At 45.4% G+C, this 24,941-nt stretch overlaps 1 protein-coding gene across 20 annotated transcripts; it reads left to right on the forward strand.

Moving 5' to 3' along the window:
• The first annotated feature begins 536 nt into the window (after positions 1–536).
• On the forward strand, positions 537–24,148 carry add1 (adducin 1 (alpha)). Of its 20 annotated transcripts, XR_012928821.1 has the most exons (19): positions 537–692; positions 6,991–7,201; positions 8,041–8,203; positions 8,436–8,587; positions 8,892–8,972; positions 9,102–9,251; positions 9,342–9,485; positions 9,577–9,675; positions 10,209–10,382; positions 10,500–10,853; positions 14,048–14,143; positions 14,241–14,333; positions 16,703–16,859; positions 17,656–18,024; positions 18,747–18,956; positions 19,783–19,816; positions 20,470–20,485; positions 21,211–21,264; positions 21,850–21,864. XR_012928821.1 is itself a non-coding variant. In XM_076043778.1 (18 exons), the coding sequence occupies exons 3-18, from the start codon at positions 7,004–7,006 to the stop codon at positions 22,149–22,151; spliced, it is 2,796 nt and encodes a 931-aa protein (XP_075899893.1). In that variant the 5' UTR covers positions 537–692; positions 6,448–6,542; positions 6,991–7,003; the 3' UTR covers positions 22,152–24,148. The 20 variants fall into 20 exon arrangements, 15 of the variants coding, with proteins under 15 accessions (XP_075899893.1, XP_075899898.1, XP_075899905.1 ...); XR_012928820.1 differs by lacking the exon at positions 20,470–20,485 and having other exon boundaries at positions 21,850–21,936; XR_012928823.1 differs by lacking the exon at positions 20,470–20,485 and having other exon boundaries at positions 19,786–19,816; positions 21,850–21,936.
• Positions 24,149–24,941: the final 793 nt, after the last annotated feature.

The raw sequence follows: 24,941 nt of genomic DNA on the forward strand, positions 1-24,941 counted from the left end.
TTTACATAATCCGCTTATATTTCCCTAAAAATAGTGGGGTAAGATTGCGATGTCACGAATTGAAGTAATTCTATCAGCGAGAACGTCAAGTTGAGACCGGAAGTCCAGTCTACCTTCCCAAGGGATTTCAAGGGGCCGTTCCCCTGACGAAATTGAGATGGACTCCTCGTGTCTGCTAAAGTGATTATACTTCCACTGAACCTGCCTGTAATATGATTATTTCCGCTTAACGACTTCGGACATACCTAGTCCGAAATAAAATAAATTCTTCACATCTGCCTCAACAGCAATCATGTATTTAATACAAAAATAACGAGTTTGTGTACTTTTCTTGCAAATTATAGCAAATTGTTAGCCGTGTGTCACTAAATTGATAATTTAGCTTTAACAGTATTTAAAATTATTATCCATTGCCTAAACCCCTTTTCAAGGGGGCGGGTTAAATGTGTGGTGAACCAATCACTCATCTCCGTTCTGTCACGTGTCTCGAGGGTGCCAATAGCGAGTCTCATCTGGAGCACTTCTACCGCACCCAAGTGGGGATGATGGTGGATCTGGGTGGAGCGATGCAGGGACGACTAACGCAGGGAGATAAACCCACTCGGAGATCAACACGGTCGGGACGACCACATTGAAACCCACTGGCCTGTGTTTCAGCATTTTTTTTGTTCTATCACATCATCAGAGAGAGGGTAGGTTTGCTTGTTTTCTCGCGCATTTCTCTTTTGTCATTTTTCTTCGGCTGTTTTTCTCTCTCTCTCTCTCTCTCCCCCCCCCCCCCAACCCAGTAGTGTTGTAATGGTTGGTTGCGTTTCAGAGGGGAGCTCTCACAGTTTTCTCAAGCTGTGTTTCTATGCACGTTTACTTCTACACAAGCTTATCTATTCCCACTTATTTCAGGCTTTAAACCCCTCGTTTACTTCACAGTGGCCGGTAGTTTGTATTGTACAGCGTCAGCCCAGGTCTTGCTCGTGTTGTGCTCGCGGTGTAGTATCGGTGGCCCACTGCAGGCCCGTGGTCGTGTTATTTTGCTCCCCTCTGTTCCCTCTTTAACATGGACCCCTATGCTGCTGCTGTCCAACCCACCGACCGACCGGGCGGGCGTGCTTTTTTTTTTTTTTTTTTTTTTTTTTTAAAGGAGAGGAAAAGGAGGCACATCCCAGTTGTGTGGTGATGGAGCTGTTTCCTGTACGTGAGATTACACCCTGCTCTGCACAATGACAACAGTGCACAATTACATTTCTTCACCCTGTACGACAAGGAACTTGGTAAAAAACGAAGAGGAAATTGCACTACTATTGAAGTTAGTCAAACGTTTTTGCCAGTAAAATACACAAATGTAATGTGTCATAACCAAAATATGAACTATATGTTATTAATTTACATTGTTTATATTTTGCTTTCAACAAGCCCTACTTAAATAACGTAGCTTAAGCTAATTATCTCTGTTGTAGTTCTTATATCATAATAAAATTCACATAGTTGCGAATTCATGGGTGTACAACGAGCAACTAGGTACTTTTTCAGCTTTATGATTGTGTCACGGTTTGTAGATTGAGGTAAGGCGCATGTACAATATGCAACACAATATTTGGTGTTGAAATTCAATATTGTGCAACATAAAATGCACTTGGTTGATTTTAAAACCTAGGCCATTTTGTATGCCTGTAATAGAAGCACCAAATTGTTGCTGCTATGTGAAGCCCCTTCCCCCTTCGTACTGTATCAGGATTAGGAAACTGTCAAGACAAATTGTCTGTGTGTGTGTGTTAGGGAATTGCAATCCCCTAGATTTGGTCATTCTTTTAGACTGAGTGAAATTCCCAGAGGAAGGAGTCTCAGCTCCATCAGTCTGGCTGCATGTTGCCACTCGGCACACTCACTTACACGCTTCATATCACTGTTGCACACGCACTCGTATGTACACACCGACTCCAGAGACTGTTTGTTTTACTCCCACTCCCCACGCCCACACCCTCAACTGCAGTGCAGCTGAAAATGTGTTCCTCATTTCAAGTCTCTTCTCTCTCTTTCACTCTCTTTCCTCTTAAGCGACCACTTATTAGGGCCATTTCGAGGTTCGTCTTTTAAGTTGTAGACGTGAGAGCAACTATTCCAGATCCCTGGTATGCCGAGCTGAGGTGTGAGAAAGCTCGTTCTTGTTTCTGCCGTGAATATGCATGCAACAGAATGCTAGCCGCTAGCTCGGAGCAGGGTGTCAGACTTTTCAGGGAGGGTGTTGTTGTTTCAGACAACTCTTCCGACATCTTCCACCAGACCAGACCGCTCCATACAACAGGCAGCGGTCAGATAAATGTCTCGCGTGCTAAAACATCCGTGCAGTGCCTGATCCGGCCTTGTTTGTGGCTCACAGATAACATGGTTACCATGTAGGCAGCCGTGGCCTTGAAGCCTTGCTGTTGGCTCTGTGTAAGGATCACCTTTGCATGTTGAAGGGTGTTGTTCTTCCTGAACTGCCTCAATGCATTAGTTAATTTCAGCCCTTCATTTGATATGTTGCCCAATAAAAGCGTTGTCCTCGCGGTTGAAGTTCAATATTTATTACCCTCTCTCACAAAGAGAAAGATATTTGCGCAAACTGCAAAACGCAAGAAAAGTTTCAAAGCTGTTTAACTGTCCCGCCTTAAGCTGACCGAACACTGTCTGTTTCACTGGGCGCTGCGATCCATGCAGTCAGGGAAGAGGGGGCAATCATTTGCTACCTGTCAGGTTTGTCATAAATTCTCAGTCGGCTAATTCAGGCTTTTTGCACAGCTGAAACATAGCCAAAAGCAGATTCCCCGAGGGCTGTGTCTTCTTCTGCCCTGACAATTAGCATGAGCAACAAACAGGCCGCCTCAAATGTCAGAGCGACACGCAGTTGCTGATAGTGCCTTGAGGCGTCTATTTTTAGTTATTATTGTGGGATGCGAGTTAGCAAAAACCTAGCCCATGTTGCTGGAAAGCTAAATTAAAAGCTTAGGGCTTTGACAATTGTATGATTTTATTGTTTCCTTTGTTGAATGAAGGATTGAAGGATTATTCCATTATTCTATTACTACATGTATTACACACTATTTGCTCGGACACATTCCTTGTTAATGTCAGCTAGTGTGTGTTGAAAGGACCCAATATTGCCATAGCACTGAAATGACACCCAAGACATTCCTACCACTCTATGTGACACACACATACACACACACACACACACACACACACACACACTCAACCCTAACCCACAGTTGCTAAAGGATTCCTCACCTCTAGTAATGACAGGCAGCTCAGAGAGACACCACCGTGTCCCGACTGCTCCACACTAAAAGTGCTTCATCCAACTTTTTGGTTATTATATCCAGTGACCTTGCATTGTGGGATTGGCATATTTTTGGAACAAACTAAATAGATCTTTTTTTTCCCCCTCTCCCCCGGTCGGCTTAGTCATGCTGAAAAAATCTCCTTAATGGAAACTTCCGTCCCCCCAAAGAGTTTTAATTAAATCAAGTAAGCAAAGTGTCGACCGTAGGCCCGGACATTTGCAAAAAGTCACCCATCGTGGCTCTGCAAGAGGGCCTGGCGCTGGTCTTTATTCAATATCCATACTCTCTTCCCCATAACGGAGAATGGAAAAAGCTTAATTAGGTGGCGCACTTTCAAGTTTCATTCCAAATTGGCCTGATATTAAGGCAAAACACTTGTTTATTGCAGCTGTATTCTGTTGCACCATAATCTTAACTTGGCTCACCCAGAAGGGTCTTTTATCTCCATCCATTAGTTCCTGTTGTCTTTTTGCACCAGCAGACGTCACGTCATGAATCACGATTCATTGAAGCATCTTTCTGCGTGATTGAGGTGAGAAAACATTTTGGCTGCATTCACAGCAATTCTGGCCCCTGGGCCGTGCGGCTCAGGTCACTAGCTGCGTTTCCATGACCCCTAGAATTGCGCGAAAGCTAAATATCGCAATAAAAAAACTGGTGATGGAAACACATACATTTCAAAAAGCTTCTCAGATATGGCTAAAAGAGGTGGTTTTTCAGGCCTATTGATAGAGAGGTATATCGCAAAAGTGTCATGGAAACACTTTTTCGCAATTAAGCATGAGCGGACGTGACGTATGGGGTCACGTGACCAGGTCACTTCAAGTAAAAATGGCGCGTTATGTTTGGATGGAGGAGGAGAGAGAGAGATTTTTTTTAAGAGAAAAATATAACAACCATTCTTGACGACAAACAACTGTAATTCTCGTAAATCTTGCGGGATGAGAATTACGGCTTTTGCCCTTCACACCATTCATTGAAAACCCCTACAAATCGCGATTGTACTTCGTTCAAATTTTTAGAAATATCACTTCTATTTTGCGAAAAACTGTTTTGGAAACACAGATACGTTTGACGTTTGCAACCAGTCTGTTCTCTCTGACAGCAGCCTAAAAAAAAATCTGTCCATCTGCCTCCTGGGCGTCACAGGCTGTGTGTCCTCGCTGTCAGAGCCCTGCATGGCTCACAGTTGCTGCTGAGCCTGTCAATAGAATTTCAGCAGCAGAAAGTGATGAGCAGTAGAGGAACTTTCCGGTGCTGGTGATGGGATGGGCTGTGTCGAAGATGAACGCATGTGTTGGCGATGAGCGGCAGCTGGAATGACGCCGGGCAGTTCGTTTAGTGAAAAAATAAAATAAAATGTACGTCTGAGGTGACTCGGGCCGCTTGCTGCACGTCGTCAGGCCCACAGCTGTTGTTACATAACCGTCTTCTCTCGAGGCTGTGCCGTGTTTCCATGGCGATGTGTTTGGTTTCTATGGCGATGGCGCTCTCGACACGAGCCCGCCGCGCCTACACACATCGGAGTAGAGATGAGAAGTTAAGTTTGACTGCGGCGGGGGAGGAGAGGGAGAGAAAGAGAGAAGAGAGGAAGGGGGTGGGGGGGGCTTACGGTCATGACAACATGGCGAGCAGCGGGAGATTGGCTTCGTCCGACTACAGACGTTGTTTTTGTTGCACGGAGGCCCAAAGTTCTAAACATGTCAGGGGTCAGACAGCGTCTGCAGGATGGTTTACAGCTTCGAATTCAAAAGGAGTTTGGGCCGGACGGGAGACCAGCGGTGCACAGCTGGAACGAGTCACTGTGTTGGGAGGCTTCCCGCGCCAGGAAATGACTTTGAATGTCATGAATTCTTTATTTTTTATTATTATTTCTTGCTCGCTTGAGATGTTTTGTCATTAGATCTTTTCCGGTTGTCCTGGTGTCGGCAGACATGCTCGGCCCCGTGTCGTCGGCGCGTTCTGACAGCAGCACGACACAGTCGGGCCAAAGGAAATGAGCGGAGACAAGCGATCCGCAGCTATCGGGACCATCTTCCCGAGCACCACCCCGACGCGGCCGCTCTTGTGTTGCCGTGCAGATTTTTCCCCCAGCCAAGTCAAAGGTCTGGGGGAACGTTTCCAGCAGCCGTTTCGTAACGGTTCAGGATTAATGAGGACATTTGTTCCCTTTTTACTGACGTCCTCATTCTTCTGTCAGTAACTTAATAACATCCGTGAAGCAGAACGGGGGACAGTTTGCCGAGTCAGTCGCCGAGCGTCGCCCCACGACATTTTATAATATTCATACTTGCGTGACTGTGAATAGTGTGAACTCTGAGGTAATTATTAACAGAAAGCCCTCATGACCTAAATGCCTCCGAGCCTCAAAACTCCAGCTGCCGCTTTTTAAAGAAATTCAAGATTAGAGCTGAAGTGTTCGCAGTCGGAGATTCACCGCTGCAAAGATGCTTCCTGGATGTCTTTTGGCTGCCTTGCATTTACATTCAGCTTCTGCCTGCAGTTCAGCTCAAGCGAACCTGACCTTTAAGTAAAATATGCTTACATACGCAGACCCGGGACGGCAGCAGCTGATTAGCACTGGGTTGAAACCCAGCTTGTGGAGAGTCTCAGTCAGCTCTCAGTGTGACTCCGGATGCTTTGTGTCGGGCCTGCAGTTGTCATGGCAGTTTTGGCCCCAACATTTGTATCGATGCGGATTAACGGGCTGCATCCCTGCAGCCCCGCCTCTTCCTGCTTCTCCGCCCTCCGTTGCCCCTGCATGCTTGCACGCACTCGCACTCGCACCCCACCCCTCCCCCTCGTGCTTAAGTCTGTCTGTGTCCTTTCAGATTTGATGCTTAATCTTATTTTTATTTTTTATTTTTTCTGCCGTATCAGCCTGACGGGGGCTGTTTATCCTCGCATTCACTGGGCCTGCTGTTTTAGATGTGTTTTTTATTTAATTTTTCTCAAAACTCCCAAATCCACTTCCTGTTTTCAGAGTAGATGATGATGCTTAGACAGAAGCTGATGATCCATCTGCAGGACTTCAGCAGTTTCTGCCACGCATTAGCGGCCGACTTGCTAAGAGGCCTGGAGCTGTGTCCCTTGTCCAGCTCTTAACAGCTGAGTGCTGTTGTGATTCCAGGAAACACATGGTGGAAATCAATGCAAACGCCCCTGAGGTGGGGAGGCTGGTCACATGACTTGACATAACAGGAAATGGGTGTCCAATGTGTTCGTGTATGTGTTTCTATTAGTTCAGACAGATAGTTCTGTTTGTGCTTCTGTGAGCATCAGAATTTTATTTAAGTGTCGAATATCATCTGTTTCTCTATACTGTCATTCTTGAAATAAGCCCTTTATGATGTCACGGAGTTCGTTCATCTAAACCTTTTGTCCCCTTTCCAACATGTGAGAGGTCAATGGCATCAGTTTTGGCACAAAACTAAATGGGACCTCACAGTTGGTGGCTGTAAACAGAGGGCTAAATATACTGTTCTGTCTTTGAGATCAATAAAGATTTTTCTTTTTGTGTTAATTTGTCATGTAAAAACTGTTTCCCTGGAGTCTGAAAGGTCCGAATGAACCCCCAGAATAAAATAAAAAACGGTGTTGCAGTACAATTGAGCTGATTATAGATAATAATTTTTTTTTTTTAACCCTTTTGTCCTCACTTGTCCCTGGACAGGAGGCCTTGCCCCATGATGAACGGCGACTCAGGTGCCGGGGTGGTGACGGCGCCTCCGCCCACCACAGCCCCCCACAAGGAGCGCTACTTTGACCGGGTGGACGAGAGCAGCCCAGAGTACCAGCGGGAGAGGAACATGGCGCCCGACCTGCGGCAGGACTTCAACATGATGGAGCAGAGGAAGAGGGTCTCCATGATCCTCCAGAGCCCGGTCAGCACAACCACACACACACAAACACACACACACACACACACACTTCAAGCGTGACAACACGAGAGCCCAGCATGTAGCCAAGCCCCCCAGAGTCCAAGATGGTGGCCTATTCATTTCAATGAAGTTGCTCACCCAGTGCATACGCCGAAAACGTTTTTGACTTCCACATTAATGGGCCCATAGAGCATGGCTCTGTAAGTCACATGATCTATTTGGCCAATCAGAACGATTGTGGAGAACGTCACTTACAGACACGTCAGGACGCAGCCGATCAGAACGAGCTGAGACACAGCAGCACGTATGATGTTGTGATGTCACGCTGGGAATAAACTCTTTTCTGGTGATTTTCTGGATGACTAAAAGACCATAACTGAAAACTATACAATAGAAAGATTTGCTATGAGTCTTTCATAGCAAAATAAATGTTTTAAAGGCATTTATTTTTTTGTATTGCAGTCTATGGAAAAATGCTTTTTGGGCCCATGGGATTTTTCTTTTCTGCAGTACTTATAGTACTTATAGTACTGTAGTTCTTATAATACATCCATGCATATAGCTGGTGAATGGGGACTTTTTAGCGCGCGTGCGTTGGCCTTTTGCCGCCGTCACATGACGAGTCCAGTGCTCCTCATCAACGCTGCGCCTGTGAGTGGCTGAATGCCGGAGAGCTGCTCCGTTTTAAAGGTCCTTTTGTGCTGCTGAGCAGAAGTGATGCGCCGAGAGTCGCCCAGCGCTCACCCTTCACTGACCCTTGTGCACCTCTGTTTTTGTTGTTTCATTCGTCTCTCTTGCACTTTTGTGCGTGTCGTTGTTTTGTTTTTTTGGAACACCTACAGGCTTTCTGCGACGAGCTGGAGACGATGATCCAGGACCAGCTGCAGAAGGGGAAGACTCCCACCAGCCTCTTGGCTCTGCAGCAGATCGCAGACTTCATGACCACCAGCATGCCCTCCATGTACCCCGCTGCGCCACAAGGGGGCATGGCGGCACTGAACATGAGTAAGCAGAGAGGAGAATCAGTGTGTGTGTATGCGTGCCAGTGTGTGTGTGCGCAAGTGACGTTTTTGACAAGAGTCCCGCTATTGTTTACGCTCCCGATGAGTAATCAAGCGTTCACTGTAGACAGAGAGTCCAGTTAGGTTCCAGTCAGATGTTGGTGTTATAAACAAGAGGATTTTTTGGGGGGGTTTGTTTTCTTGGTATTATTAATTAATTGTGATGTATTCGTCAGGTTTGGGTATGGTGACGCCGGTCAACGACCTCCGTGGCTCCGACTCCATTTCCTACGACAAGGGAGAGAAGACTCTCCGCTGCAAGCTGGCCGCCTTCTACCGCCTCGCCGACCTGTTCGGCTGGTCGGAGCTCATCTACAACCACCTCACGGTAAGAAGGGCATCTTGTACTGACCTGCCATCTTTTAAATCACTACTCAAAACAGCTAATCTGAAGGCCTGTGACCAAAGTGAAATGCGCTTCATCGAAAAGAAATCATTTGAGATGAAAGGAAATTGGCCAACATATTTTAATTTCCAACATTTATTAAATAATAATCAACGGTCTGCAGAATTTGACCTGTGAGGCCTACTGTAGCATTTTGAAAAGCTATCAGGTTGCAGTTATCAGTTTATTATCATATTATTGACTTGAAATTTCTGTTAATTACATTTTTATTCTTTGTGTGCTTTAGGTGAGGGTGAACTCAGAGCAGGATAACTTCCTCATTGTCCCCTTTGGGCTCCTCTACAGTGAAGTCACTGCCTCCAGTTTGGTAAGTCTGCCTGACGATTGCTTCAGTCGTGCCACATAAATAACATTTTCTCTGATTCTTTTCTGTGATAAACAGCTGAAGACATTAAAACCACGGTTGCGATCAAACTTCTGTGACCTTGCTCTCCAGGTGAAGGTGAACTTGGACGGCGAGGTCGTGGACCGGGGCAGCACCAATCTGGGCGTCAACCAGGCCGGCTTCACCCTCCACTCGGCCATCTACGCAGCGCGGCCCGACGTCAAGTGCATCATCCACATTCACACGTCAGCCGGTGCTGCGGTAAGTCAGCGGATGTGGCACACAGCGACCGGCCACGGTTGCGAAGCGACTTCGGCCTCATAGCGAGACGTCATGTTTTGGCTGCTGCAGGTGTCGGCCATGAAGTGCGGCCTGTTGCCCATCTCACCCGAGGCGCTGTCCCTGGGCGAGGTGACCTACCACGACTACTACGGCATCGTGGTGAACGAAGACGAGAAGGCCATCATACAGAAGAACCTGGGGCCCACCAGCAAGGTGACGGCAGGGCCTCATCCTGGATCAGCTGCTCTTTTGTTTTGTTTTTTAAATACCTTGGCTGATTTTTGACTTGCTCTCCACGCCGCAGGTGCTGATCCTGAGGAACCACGGACTGGTGACTCTGGGCTCAACCGTGGAGGAAGCTTTCTATTACATCCACAATCTGGTCACTGCCTGTGAGATCCAGGTAGGACTCGTAATGGTTGAATTCATCTTGTGTCAGAGACTGCGTGTCTCGAGCTGCATTTCCATTACCAATAGAACTGCGCAAAGCCTAAATATCGCAAAAAACAAGAAGAAAAACTGGTAATGGAAACACCTAAACTTTGAAAAATATCAGACAGAATTTTGTTTTTGACAAGTAATCAAAGAGAAATATATAACAACCATTCTTGACAGCAAACGACATCGAAATGCAGATTTATGGCAACATGTTTTGTGCCTCCATACTCCTCAAATTGGGCTCTCGCAGGATGAGATTTTAGGATAATTACACCTCATGCGTTTCACACCATTCAATTGAAACACCTGCAAATGGCATTTGTACTTTGTGAAAATTTTAGAAATATCGCTTTTATTTTTTACGAAAAACTGTAACGGAAACTTAGCTTCTGATACAAGAGACTGTTTGTCTCTTTTGTATTTTCCATAACAGCTGATTGTCTTTTGTCTCTCTACATCTTCCTTCCTCCTTCCTTTCTGGTTTCTTTTTTCTTCAAGGTACGAACGATGGCCAGTGCCGGGGGCCCAGATAACCTGGTGATGCTGGACCCGGCCAAATACAAGGCCCGCCCTCAGGTCCCAGAGCCGGCCGGTGACGGTTCCGCAACGCAACCTAAGTGGCAAGTCGGGGAGCAGGAGTATGAGGCTTTCATGAGGATGCTCGACAACTTGGTAAGCATGAAGAAAAACTTCTCTGTGTCGCCCGGCAGTTCCTTTTCCAAGCCGTTACAAACTAATCTTTTGTCGTCGTCGTTGTTTTTTTTCCCTCCTCCCCTTCTTCTCCCGCAGGGCTACAGAACGGGCTACCCTTACCGCTGCCCGGCATTGCGAGACAAAGCAAAAAAGTACAGTGACGCCGACATGGCCTCCTCCGGCCACGGGGGTTACTCGTGTGGCGAGGACAGTGACTCAGGCGCTCGCTCCCCGCTGAAACACAGCTTCCAGCGCGGCCAGCGCGACAAGACCCGCTGGGTCAATGCCGGTGGCAGCCGCCCCGACGAGCCCTATGAGGACGGGCCCGACGGCGGCAGCCCCAAGTCGAAGCCTAAGGTGTGGACGAACATAACACACGATCAAGTCAAACCCTTGCTGCAGTCTCTCTCGTCTGGTGTCTGCGTGCCAAGCTGTATAACCAACTGCTTGGTCTGTGCCTACCTTATTGTTCATAGTATAGACTGTACCGCCTACCTTGTCGGCGGTACCCGGCAGGTGGTCGGCATCCTGAGGCTTGTGGGGACAGCGAGACGCGAACGTAATCATTGACCGATCAATGATGACGTTAATCAATCAAAGCACCGCCAGTGAGGCAAAGCGAAGGCAGCCACCGTCGCTCCCTGCCTCGTGCCACCCCCTTTACCCCCAACTCCTGGTCTCCCGGCACCTCAGGATGTCGGGCCAGCTGCCCCGAGCATGCCGCACTGCATGTGTAGTAGCCAAAGAACGATGCATTTCTGGTGTTGATGTTTCCCCCCCCACCCCCTCAGAGGAGCAAGCAGCAGGGGTGTGGCATGACTCCCGGTGCGGGCAGGTGAACCCCCACCCCCACGCTGTCGCTCAGTGCTTCTCAATCTTCTCCCCTCAGTTTAGACCATCTCACAAGAGACTCGCTCAGATCGGCAGCATTGGAAGCTAGGCCGTTAGGTTTAGGTGACAAAACCTAACTAATCTTTCTAATAAGAGCCTCGATGTGGTTGTTCATTCCGTTTACCACAACAGTGAACAAGTATCTGTGTTATGAAATAGTTTCAGGGTCAGAATGGAATTATTGGTATGTAATCAGTCATGATGGCTTCATGACATAACACCATCACATTCTTTCAGTCTTTAGTAGTTATTATTCCTGTGAGTCAGGGGTGTCAAACATCCAGCCCGCAAGATGATTTTTGCAAAGTTTAAAAACGAGCTGCATTGGTTTTTTTTAAATGAAAGAAACTGCTGTTCTACTGCTGTTTTTACTGCTGAGCAAGTGGGCCCAAGTACAGCCACTCTGAAGCTACGTCGTCTTCCTTCCTACCCTATTACGTCTCCTATTTGCCACTCTCATTGCCCCAAAATGTCCCTGTCAAAAAAGAAGAAAAGTGCATGCAGAGTGTTCCAAAAACACAACCAAAGTAAAACAAAGAAAAAAAAATGTAAAGTTGTTATTTTAAGTTATTTTTATACCATGATTTTACCAGTCCGGCCCACTTTGTAATAGATTTTCCTCTATTGGTCCGTGAACTAAAATTACTTTGACACCCCTGCTATAAGTACTTATTATCCTCTAAGTACGTTATTATTATTACTCCGTTGTGGCTAAGTTCACAAGTGAACAATTAGCACCATCTAGTGGACAGAGAATTCACGGCACAAAAACTTTTTTCCAAGAACAATATAAAAATATATATATATATATATATATATATATAACATTTTGACCTGTGCTGTGTTTATACTAATACATTAGAATATTAGGCACAGATGTAATACTGATTAAATATAGCTATATGACTGCATGTCACCCTTCATAAACAAACCGATTTGTATCAGCGTTGCATCTCCTAATAGATAATGAAGATGGCATGTTATTGTGAACCAAACCGGAGAACAATCCCAAGTCAAAGTTACGAAAAAAGTTTTTTTAAATGGAACCAATCCAATATGTTTCTCCTTTCTCGGGTTCCTGGGTTTGACTTTCTCCTAAAACACTTGCATGAGTCGATCTGTCGTGACTAAAAAAAAACCCAAACAAAACGAAAAAGAAACAAGAAAATGACGCGATGGAATTTGACTTGACTTTTAAAATCAATTATCTCCTGTTGGGAAAGTAGGAGATGTTGTGTTGTGAGACTCTCTCTCAGTGAGTATATCATGTTTACGTGTTCATCTCATATTCATCCAGAAATCCTCCTCCTTCTCATGCGGCTCCTGGTTTTGGCAGCTCAGTGAGCTCAAAGTGACCGCAGGAATGATGTCATGAGCTTATGCTTCCACCGGCAAAATTAATTCAACTTTTAAATAAAAAAAAAAGGAGAAAACATTAAAAAATATTATAGAGAATATTGTGCATGAAAGCGCCAGATTTGTTTTGATACGTTCACCTGCTGCTGAGAGCTTTTTCTTTTGACTCATGCTGAGCATTACCAGGTTTACAAAACAAGTTTAAAAATAAATAATAATAATAATGATAAGGGGTCAGAGTGTAATTTTAATTTTTCCTTTTCACAAGTGACCGAACGCAAGCCAATGAATATTTTCATCCTCTGCGGGGTTTTTTACTGTACGCTCTTGTTTTGAAAAGCGTGTAGCGTTGTGATGATAGCTTCCTCTGCCCCCCCCCCTGGTGGCAGGGTGTCCTCGGTGTGTTTCTTCTCTTATCTCTGTCGTCCTTGTTGTGGTGTATCAGCCTGGGAAAATGACTTTGGTGATGCCAGCTCACCCCTCACTGCCACCCTCGCTTCGTAAGCCAGACCCATCGTCCCAGACGCCCACCCAGACATCCGCACACCTCCACGTCCCCCTCACCCACTTCCTGCTACCGCCCCTCCCACCCCTCTCCTCCACCTCCTTGCCTTTGTTTTTTTCTTAACCTGTGATGTTTTCACTTCCACCTCTAATGTGCTCTTTGCTGCTTCCTTTTGGGTTTTTATTGGAGCATCAATGATGATGACGCGTGGTGCACTTATCACACGTAGGTTTTGATAGAAGATCTGTGTTGGTTGTGGCTTCTAAGCCCACCAGGACAAGAATATGCAAATACAATTGATACAAAACACAGTAAACGGTATCATTTTTATGATTCTGTTAACAAATGAATGACATGGATCTGCAGTAAATGTAATAATATCGAAGAGGCTGAAACTAGCCGACATTGGGTATTTAGTCATTATGGGTAATCTAGTTCAAAGTTATTAGAACTTATTTGTTTAGTCTACCAACAGTCTAATCTAATGCGCTCTGCTGTTTTTGAAGCAGTGACCTGTTACAAATGGACAACTAAATTCTTGGCTGTGAGTTCAGAGTAGCTCACACAGCAAGACACCTTCTTGCTGTGCAGTCTTTTCTGCAGCAGCTGGTGTTTGGAACCGCACTGCACAAGTTCCACATGATAAATTGGCATAGAAGGCCACCGCTCATCAAAAAATGGATCTCACACTTCCTCCCCTGATTCATCGTTGGTCCATCTCTCTCATATAAACCATCCTTCTAAAGCCCATTCCACCTTGTCCATCTTAATTTCAGCATGATTCTTGTGTTGTGGAGCCTGCATTGTAGTTTGTCCTTATTTTTCTTTTTGCTTGGCTTTTTCCCGCCGCTCGGCCTGTCTGCTCTTTTAACGGTGCATCACGTGTTTACAGTGGTCGAAGGAAGACGGAGCCCGCCAGGCTGCTGTAGCCAACCAGTTCATTCCAATGAACACCAACCCGAAAGAAGTCCTGGAGATGAGGAATAAGGTATCCAGTGTTTCTCCTCTTACTTCCTCGAGAGGCATTCAAGGAACTGGATGGTAGTTCTCATGTTGTGTTTTTCTTTTTCTTTTCTTTTTTAAAGATCCGAGAGCAGAACCTGCAGGACAAAAAGACAGCAGGGCCCCAGTCCCAGGTTCTGTGTGCCAGCAGTGTGGTGGAACGCTCCTACAACCAGGTCAGTTCGTGAAGCAAACACGAAACACACTTGTGCTGCTGCAGTTGTCCTGACCTGGTGATGAACGTGTTGCCAATGCTGCAGATTTAGCTCATTTCTTTTTTTTTTGCAATTTGGCTCTTGAGTTTCAGCCAAACAACATGTTCATGCCCCACCCAGGTCTCAAACGTCCCCAAAACGCTGCCAAGTCTGAATATTGTTCGTGACGTTGTCCTCAATGGGAAATAAAGTTCATAGTTTCGTTCCAAAACCTCTTTTATTGTGATCTGATGTGAGCTCACATGCCGAGAGAGTAACTTCACCCGCTAATATCAGAGCCACAGAGCGCACGTCCTCCATGTCTGTGTACACTGGGGTGACTCTGTCGCGTTATTCCTTCACTGCAGAGATTATCAGTCTTCCAGGTGAGTAGTGTTTTTGGTAGAGGTAATCACACTCTGCTCTCCAGACCTGTCAGCTCAGGTCATTTCCATACTCATTCATACTTGGTTCTAAATTTCTCTCTTTATTTCTTTATTGTGCCTCCTTGTTTTGGTCAATTGGACTTCAGGCCTTTTTTGCAGGCTGGTCATTAAGTTCCATCATCATTAGTATTACTACTACTCTTATTATTGTTTTTAAAAGTCCTTTTGTAGCTTTTAATGCCCGTGCATGCAGTTTTACACTTGCAAAACAGAGTTTGCATGTCCGGTCAATTACACGTTTCCATCACATCAAACAAGGAACAAAATTATTTATTTGGATTCCGTCGAGTTGAGTGAGGGGCTCCTGAGACGGATCAAAGCACGTCAGTCGCTGGAGCTAAGGGCTCCTCGGTGTGCATTGGGTTTCGTAAGGTGGCTTGTTTGAAGCGCGGCCTGTTTTTGCGAGCCCTGACTGTGGCCTAGACCAGGCATGGGCAAACTGCCCAAGGTTCACCCATGGTAATCAGGAAACTGGCGAAAACGGAAGACATTTTGACTTACTTCACGCTGACATTAATTGCAAAATTTCAGTTTTATTCACCAAATTTCTGGGTTTTTTTTTTTTTAAACCTAAACTTAATTCTTGAAATTTCAACTTCAATCTCAAAATTTCAACTTTATTCCCCAATAGGAAACTTGAAAACAAAATCCTATCTTAATTTTTTTCTCTTCGTGTAGCCCTAATCCTCTTCCGTAGTTTTAAGAGTCATTTCAAAAAAGAGCTAAAGGCTTCAAAGACTAATATTTTGTTGTAACTTTGCTTTGGTTCATTTTCAATTGACATTGAAGCACGTGTTTTCTACATTTCCCATGATATATTTTTTCTCCTATGAGATGGCTCACCAAAACACATCCATCTGCTGCTGGTCCGGCCCCTCTGCCAAATTTTCGAAGCCATTGTGGCCCCACCAGTCAAAAAGTTTCCCCCACCCCTGGCCTAGACAGTGCAGCGCTAACAGTGTAACCGGCCTTGGCTTTTTTCTGAACCTGCTGCAACGCTTCTGTTCATCCCAGACACACCACCAACATCCCAGTTTGCATGTTTTTTCCTCATGTTTGGATATGCCAGTAATGGTAGTGTGTATGCGTGGGTTTGTGTGCGTGTGTTAGTGGCTCCTGAAGTGACTGACTGAGGTGGCTTGTTCCTCCCTTCCTCCCCCCTCACTGGGTTTACTATTGCAGGATGCCCCTCTGTCTGACTGTACAGACACTATTGACGGCATCGATGTGTCCGAGGGGTCCTATAGTCCTGCTAGATCAATTAGAAAGGTACTTTCCCCGCTCCAGCCTTCAGCCCATCCTTCATGTCATCCCAGCCTGCAGATCGGCACCGTGCCTGCCCCCCTGCCCCCCCCTTTTTTCCTCCAAGCATACAATGGACTGAGGCCATGTTTTTGTTTTTTTTTTTATCTTTAGTTCAGTCACATGCTATGTAGCACCCTTCCTGGCCCAAAGCCTTTCTGCTGTGTGTTGCTGTAAAAGTTGGCGAATGAAAGGAACGATATGAGATCCAGTGACAGTGCCTCTTGATTTGCATGTATTAGAATTTTACAAATGCTTTCAAACTTTTAAGTGTGTAGATGCTATTATATTGTTTGCTGCAGCCCAGGTTCTTTACCTGGTAGCATCTGCACGCCTGCTGGTGTTCTGTTGCCTCTTTTCGCCCCATCTCATTGCTTGGCGTTGAAGCAACAACTTTGTATTCAGGAGTAAAGCATGGAAAGCACTTTTTCAAAAAATACGTTTGGGACTTCTTCTTCTTTTTTTTAATAGCGTTTTGGCTTAATAACTTATACCTGCCTGTGACTTTAAATGATTCTCCTTCTGTCAGAAAGACAGCTTTAAAGATATTACACCGGTCCTACTGAGCCTCAACCCTCTGCTCTGCCTCTATGTGTCCTGCAGGGGGAGCTGGTGACCGCATCGAAGGCCATCATTGAGAAGGAGTACCAGCCCAAGGTCATTGTCAGCAAGCAGGGTCCCAACCCCTTCAACAAGCTCACAGACCAGGAGTTGGACGAGTATCGCAAGGAGGTGGAGCAGAAGCAGAAGGGGACTGAAGGTAATTGTGACGACTTCAGAAAGTCATAAGAATGTGTACATGGCTATTCTCCTAGAAATAGAAAACAAATACAGGTTTTTGACTCTGTGTTTTCTGAAAATGGTTGCCTTTACATTTTGATAGCAGTTGGTCCAATCCTTTAATCAAACACTCCTAAGCCTTTAGCTGCTTTCACAGCTGGATCAGTCGAACACAACAATCTCTTCTGAAGACGGAACAGAGCTTCCATTCAGCCCCTGGAGCCCTTTACGTGCAGTGAGAACACAAACTGACCCAGTCACAGATAACCTTGATATGTGCTGCCTGGCAACTGGTGCCTATAGATCGCTCACAGATTACAGACAGCGTTGCTTCGCAGCTTTATGTATTTCTGTTTTCACACACAGCTGCAGACCTGCAACTCGTTTTGTGGTTACGATGCTATAAAACAATGCAGTCAGCTTCACTGTCACAAGGCTGTTCACACAAATCGGGATTCAATACATGCATATCATCTGTTTCCAAACAAAGCAAAAAAAAAACAAACAAACAAATTTAAAAAATGGTCCAGGTGTGAAAGCACGTTGAAAGAAAGTGCTGGGAGATGTTGGTGACTTTAGCTGCATTCAGACTGCCAGCCGAAATCCGATTTTTAGCCGATCCAGGTTGAAACCGGATGGCCCTACCAACATCGCTTGTCATGTTTTAAATTTCAGTATGTAAATGAAGAAAACACAAAAAATCGGCGGACAGATGGGCAAAATTGTGTTGTGATTTCTCCAAATACACACACACACACACACACACACATTCACAGCACAGGAAGGAGCCCACATTACCGAGGCGTTACCCTCCAGCACGCCACGTGCTGACCCGGAAACCCTCCGGGAGGCCGACGCTTCTGCTCCCGCCGCTCCGCTAAAGTCCGGAGCCGACTCCCCCAACTCACTCAGAGTCCCGCCCTCGTCGGCCACCACCCGCACTCCGGCCTCCGACCAGGGCTCGCCCCTCCTCTGCGCGTCCTCTGGGGACTCGGCGGGGCTTGCCGACGCCGCCGGGGCGATCGTGGACGATGTTTTTTCGGCCGCGGCCGAAGCTCTCTCAGCCCGGGATTCCAAAGAGTTCCACTGCGCTCTGCTGCGAGCCCTCAGCAAGGAGCCGGAGGCGGTGGCCCACCGGGCTCCAGGTACACCGGATGAGTCGGGCTCCTCCCATTGTCCCCCCCCCCCCACCCCCCCTGCCTCCTCCTCCCACCCTGCTCAGTCTCCACCCGCCTCACTCCGCGACCGCTGCTCTGGGAGACGTGGGGAGACCCCGCCTGCTGTGTCCTCTCCTTCTTCTCTGGCGGTTCTGAGCCTCGTTTGTTGACCTCATGCAAGCATCCTCCTTCCAACCCCCCGAAGTTCGGCCTTTGCTTGCATATGTGTTTTGTATTTATTTTTTTTTATACACAAACCTCTCCCCCTTACCCCCCACCCACTTCTCTCTGATGCTCCTCTGGAAGGCATCAGAGCTGTGGCAGGCCAGGGTGTCTTTCTGCAGCTTGATTGGACGAGGAGCTGAGCTGGGAGGAGTTTTGGACTGCCCCTCCCCCTCTGACGGTCTTTGCTGCGCTAACCTTCTTCAAGGAAGACGTACCTGAGCTCAGTCATTCAATCAGAGCGACTTGTGTTTCCTTCTCTTCCTGCTCACCTGTCCTGGATTTATCTCTTGTTGATATCCACTCTCCCTCCTGTGCCTCTGAGCGGGTGTCTGGTAGTTTAGTTTGGGATGATTTTTTTTTTTTTTTTAAGGTGGATTGTTATTGGGTTCGTTCTATCCTCCCTCTCCTGCAGGTTGTTGCGCTTAAGGCACGTTTATACTATTGGAACTTTTACTAATTACGTGCATCTCCTCCTCCTCTCTCAGATGCTGTGGAGCAGGAGGAACCTGCCGAGGAACCTGCAGAGGAACCTGCCGAGGAACCTGCAGAGGAACCTGCCGAGGAACCTGCAGAGGAACCTGCAGAGGAACCTGCAGCGGAACCTGCAGCGGAACCTGCAGAGAAACCTGCAGAGGAGCCCAAAGATGAGAAAGCCACCACAACACCGCCCAGCAGCCCCGTCAGAGCAGAAGAAGGTAGGTTGAGCCAAGCCGAGCCGAGCCGAGCGCAGCACCCTGGCTGCGGGTCGGGGCTTCTCCAGGGGAATTCAACTAGCTGGGGGCTACAGAAGGTCCACCTGCCTGTGTGTCCTGGGGTCCGTTCATCTTGTGGTCTTTAATAATACTTATACTTTTTTGGTGCTGTGTTTTCTGTAATAACAGGCCAAGAGGTTTCAATAGTTCTTGGGGTAAATGTGACCTTTTGAAATCCCTGAAGTAGCGTTTTTTTTGTTTTTTTTTTAACAGCCACCTGTTAAGACAGGATTTGGCATCAGTGCTGTTTGTAAGGTCACAGAGGGCTGATTTGAAGTGGAGTTAGCTAAATAAGTTAAAAAATATATATTCAAGCTATTTGTTTGGGTGGGGAACGGCTGCACCTACCAACTTTACCTGCACCTTTTCTCCCTCTTGGTCTTTATTACTATTGGATTACACCTCTGTAAATGGTATCACGCATGCTGATACTGAACTCGCTGCTACAAAAATACGAGGAAATAATATTATCAAATATTATCGCCCATATTCTTCCAATGAGAGCATGAGTAGCCGTGATTACAGGTGTAATCTAATAAGTATGAATTGTTGCTATATAACATGTCTATAGTCTGTATCTCCTCTACCCCTTCACTTCCATTCTCATCTTTATGGGGTTACTAAGAATGGTTCCAACCATTCCATTTTTCTACTTTTCTTTATTTTATTTTATTTTTTAACTCTGTTGCCTGTGATTTGATCTGCATAGACATTTGTTTCTACTTGTGCTTGTTTTTTTTTCCTTCTCCGTGCCTGCGATTTCAATCAGGAGATGGAAATACAAAAGAGTACCTGTTGCCATAGTAAGTACGTACTGTTCCACTCACCCAGCCCGCCCCCGGCCCCTCCCCCTCCACCGCGTTTCCTCATCGTCTCTCTGCATGGCTTCACCTGTAGATCCTGTCCCAGCGTCTGACTCTGAACTGACTCTGATGTTTCTACTGGTGGGTTGATGAGTGGTTTATTTCAGAGCTCCACCCTCTTGTTGAAGGTGCCAAAATAAAGGGAATATGTGATATGCAGTAACAAATTGGTGCCAAGTCTGTGGTGCAATATCATATGGAAAAAAAACAATTGTGGTCAGCATTCGTTTAGCAATTTTACTGCAAATAAAATGTTCAAAGATGTTATTTTAGAGATGATTTGGACGTCTCGAATGAGTTTTTTTGAGTCTCCTCAAGTGGAATAAAACTTCAAAGGGGAGCATGTTCCTGAAGTACCACCCTAAAACCCAGCAAGCTCTTTTTTTTTTCCTCCCCTTGGATAACCTCTCTCTCTTCTTCCTTCTCCTTATGATGCACTATCCAATTAACCAAACCTCTCTTTGCCCACGTGCACATCCTGTCAGTGTTCTCTGACATCATTTATATTAATGTTTCATGTTGTGAACGGGGGGAAATGTCTTTTTGAAAAAGACAAAAAAAAAAAACTGCTGTGGGTGTCGTTTGTCTTTCAGACGAGCTCTTCACCAGGTACACCTGCGCTCTGTTTTAATCTGAGTGTGGCTTTCTCTTTTTTTTTCTTTTTTTTTTTTTTTAACCATAATTGCTGCTGTCGGCTTTCCTGAGGCTCCCCGGCCGTTTCTAACTAGCGCAGCTGGTCGAGGTCCATGGTTTGTGGCTGCGCGGTGTTGCCCGGCCTCCATTGCATCTGTCAGAAATGTGAGATGCAAAATGAAGACCGATGTTGAGCGTGTTCGCAGCCTTGTGGTTTTTTATTAATTTACTTCCCCCCCACTCCCCCACCCATTTTATTGCACCCTTGGGAGCATGTGTGCAGCTTATTAAAGACAGTTTGAGCCGTGGTAATTTTTGTACCTGACCACTTCAGGTCCAAGTGCTTTGGTTTAGATGCTGTTTTGGCCTCAAATCCATGGTGGTCTGCTGACCTCTGGATGAAGAGGAAAAATGCTTCCTCAGTGGTTTTGCTGGGAGTAAGTCTTAATTGTAGTTGACTGAGTAAAGACTCAAGACTGTTGTTTTCTGGATTATGGGGATAGAGCACGGTAAGGTTTGTAATCATCTGACTGAGCATCCCATAGTTTCAATACTCCCAGCAAACTGACGGGGGAGAACTAAGATGTGACGATACTAACGGCGGTTAAAGGCTTTTGCTGATGATTTGTGGTCTGATTTACTTACTTATTTAAAAATTTTTGTGTGTGACAGACTTTTGATTTTTCTTTGTCTGTACTCAGGCTGCAAACGAACCAAGGAACTACCTTCATTAAGATTTCCCTGTTTAAATGAAGGTAAAATGGGCCTGTAAAGGGCAGAAAAGTTAAATAAGGAGTTTAAAAACTGTTGGCTTCAGTTTGTCGCTGTCATGCGTGGATGGATGTCGAGTCTTGACTTGCATTTTGTGTTGTTTGGAATTAAAAACATTTTTAAGGCTAGCTTTTAAATTTTATTCGATTATTTTCTTTGATTAAATCTGTTCTTCAGTGGAAATATTTACTAATGAGGTCCTGCCAGGGGAAAAAAAAACAATCTTTTCTTTTGGATTTCATAAAGTCCTGGAAAGAAATCTTTAAGTTTTGGTTTGTGTTTTTATTTGTCTGGCTAGATTTTTAATTTAATTTTCCCTCTGTTTTCAGTGGAAACGATGACTGAGTGTTTTGTGCTTTGTACAGCAAGGGATTGTAAGGCTTAAAAAACAGAAGAAGTAAGCTGTGCTCTGTGCGTTTTTAGCGGGAGACAGTGGATTTGTCGGCTTGTCTTGTAGTTCATCTGTAGTCGCCTGGTAGTTGAGGAAGCTCTGCAGCGCACAACCTCAAAGGCGGGCCACTCCCGGATCGCTGACTCTCTCCTCCTTCTCCCTCCCAACTCCCAACCAGAGTCCCTGCCAGAACAAACCTTCAAGGACGAGAGCGACGCAGCCACCCTGAGACAAACCCTTCCAGACTTGACCCCCGACGACCCCTCGGACGCCCCAGCGCTTCCCGCCGAAGACTCCGCCTCGGCCCCCGCCGCTGCAGACGCAGCCGAGGCCGACGCAGATGCAGGCGAGGCGGAGGAGCCTGCTGACGCTGGCGAACAGGAGGGCGACGAGTCTCCCAGCAAATCACCGTCCAAGAAGAAAAAGAAGTTCCGCACGCCCTCCTTCCTCAAGAAGAACAAGAAAAAGACCGACTCCTAGATGTCGGGGGTGTTGGAAGGGTCCTCACGGCTGCCACTCTGCCCTCTGTTTAGTTTAAGCTTCTCTTTCGCTTGCCTACACACACGCACGCACACACACACACTCTGCTTTTAGTTAACGTTGTTTGCCTCTGGCTAGTTAACCTCTTCTGTTCCTCGTTAGTGTGTGCCAATTTTGTATACAGTGTAAAAAAAACAAACAATAACAACTGCATAAATGTTTTTAATTATTCCAGGTTTTTTTCTAAGTTGCGAGCAGCTGATTCAGCAGCGTCCTGTCTCTCGTCCACTCCGTCTGCCCTCTAATGCATGTCTCGAACTTGCAGGCCCACACTTTCTGTGAATTTTAAAGCTTTTATTGACCCTTTTTTTTTTATTACCAAACTGTGTAACCACTAGAATGTATTGGGATTGTATAAAAAAAAATATTAATCCAAGTGTCTTTTGAAGGACAATGAATGAAAAATCATTTAGCTGATAGCGAATTCTGGCAGTAAGAAATTGCATATTCAATTGACCTTTTTTTTTTTTTTTTTTTAATTCCATGCACTGATGTAATCGCACGTTGGCAGGATGGGAAATCGGGGTGCGGGCGTTGAGTTCACGGCACTCCCATGATTTCTGCAGTCGCGTTTCGGTCGGCCAGTGTTGCAATTAAATCAACCACTTTACAAGCTGAATCACACCTCTGACTCCGGTGACTTCTTTCAAACAACGAGCCGTTTATGCACGACACGTTCAGCGTGCTGGGAAAACTCGTTTCCCTGACCAGTTTTAATTTGCAGCTCGTTGACACGTTGCGCTGATTCGCACGCCGAACGTTTTGCTTTTGGTAAGGGTGAAGAATAATGTCACATGGCTCATATTCTTTTTTTTCTTTTTTTTCCTTTTTTGTCCTATTTGTACTTGATGACCGCGGTCTTTCTTTTACGCTACCCCCTGGGCTTGTTCAGGTTTCCTTTCAGTTTACATCTTTCTTTTTTCTACTTTATCATCTCGTACTCTGAATATATCACACTTTTTTTGTTGATCGGGCCAGGTTGCTTCCTGTGAGAACATACTGTGAACTCTTACTTTGATCAAACCACGTCTTTGTCTCTGAACTCGTACTCTTAATTGCCCTTATATGGCCACAGTGTATCCTTCAAGGTCCCGTATTCTGTAAAAATTCTCAAAACTACAAGCTTCCAGAACGACACTATGTGTCTCTGGTCTGTCAGTGAACTCTCCAGAAATAAGTGATCAAATGGGGAAATACCATCCTTTACTTCATTTGCTTGCCCCAGTCTTTCAGATAATGTGAACTATGACACACAGTCGTTGAGGCTACATGTGCCGTTTTATGGAAATCTGTAGCACTTTTGTTGGATTATCATACTGTGTTGTTACACTGGATGAAAAACAATCTGAAGATTAAGTTAAATATGGGGACCTTTTAAAACCTACGAGTTGTTGCAAAACTTGCAATCGACAATGCCGCTAAACAATCAGTTGTATTTCTAGCCGAACGTTTCTAGAACATTCTGCACTGACTGCTTTTGGTTGTGTCCTGTTTTAAGTCGCATCTCCCTGTAAGTCAAGATAAAAAATAAAAAAAAGACTCTAGAAAGGAATGCTACCAAATCTGAAATGCTAAATAAAGATGCTGGGGCTGCAATTGCTTTTGTATCTACCTGTCTTTTCAGAGGAGCAGCGACTGACTGTGGAGTGTGGTTACAGTGTGCCCTGTCCTTCAAATGACTGCAGTTTCAGCTTCAGCGTGCTAATAACGCTATACAGTGTAGCCATTGTGTTCATGCATTTCAATCAATCATATATATATATATATATAAATCTTTTTTTAAACCTCACAACTGCACTGGGTTGTGTTATCTGTCCGATCCACTTCAAGTCAAGCGTCTCGTCTTTCTACCTTCTACAGTCCGAGTACTTCCACTGATCTGTTCTCATGGTTCTGCCTCTTTTCTCAGCCATGAATAAAATAAACACTACCAACAATATCCCCCTTTGTGTGATTGTGTTTTTATTGGCTAGAGTCCACACAGTAATGCATAAACATTTATTTCCTCATAATGAAACCCTTGGAATGGACATATTCATTCATAACACAATAAAAATGTCTTCGAGGCCCAAAATGGCCCATGGTGCTACTTACACAGGCCCAACAAAAAACATGATAAGCGTGACATATTTACAGTATGAGGTTGGGCTAGTTTAGCATGTGGCCAGTCAATGCAAAGTCTTAAGCCATACAATAATAGTGAACCAATGACAGTTAAAAAAAAAATAAAATAAAAATCCATTAAGAGCTTACATGTGTCCAGTGACTGTATCTTTCTCTGATGATTTACTTAAATGTTGTTTCTACTCATTTACTTTTTTATTTGTTTGTTTTGCTACGTCACGAACGTAGCAAAAGGGTTGCTTGAATTTGTATCATTATATTATTTACAATAATTCTTTACAATTTTAATACCGATTACAGAAACTCACAAACAAAGATCCGGGCTGCTAGCTAATGCACTGGAAAACATTAAACAAAGACGTTCGTCACAATTCAAGGTTGTCACTTTTCAAATGTACGAATGAAATGACGCGTTGAAACCTACGTGTTTGCGTCGTCTTTCGAACGTTAATGTGATTTGCTTTGATGACTTTGATGTTTACATTCAAAACCTGCGCAACATTAAAGGCCGCTGCTGGTCAACCGTCCCCTCATTCTACCGGCACACTGCTCAGCGAGAGGCATCGGATCGGTTCTGGGAGGAAAACAAATAAAAAAAAAACAACA

The sequence above is a fragment of the Nelusetta ayraudi genome, unplaced genomic scaffold (genome assembly GCF_046127955.1).
Source record: "Nelusetta ayraudi isolate G7.1 ecotype Tasmania unplaced genomic scaffold, CSIRO-AGI_Nayr_v1 ptg000076l, whole genome shotgun sequence".
NCBI classification, from domain to species: Eukaryota; Metazoa; Chordata; class Actinopteri; order Tetraodontiformes; family Monacanthidae; genus Nelusetta; species Nelusetta ayraudi.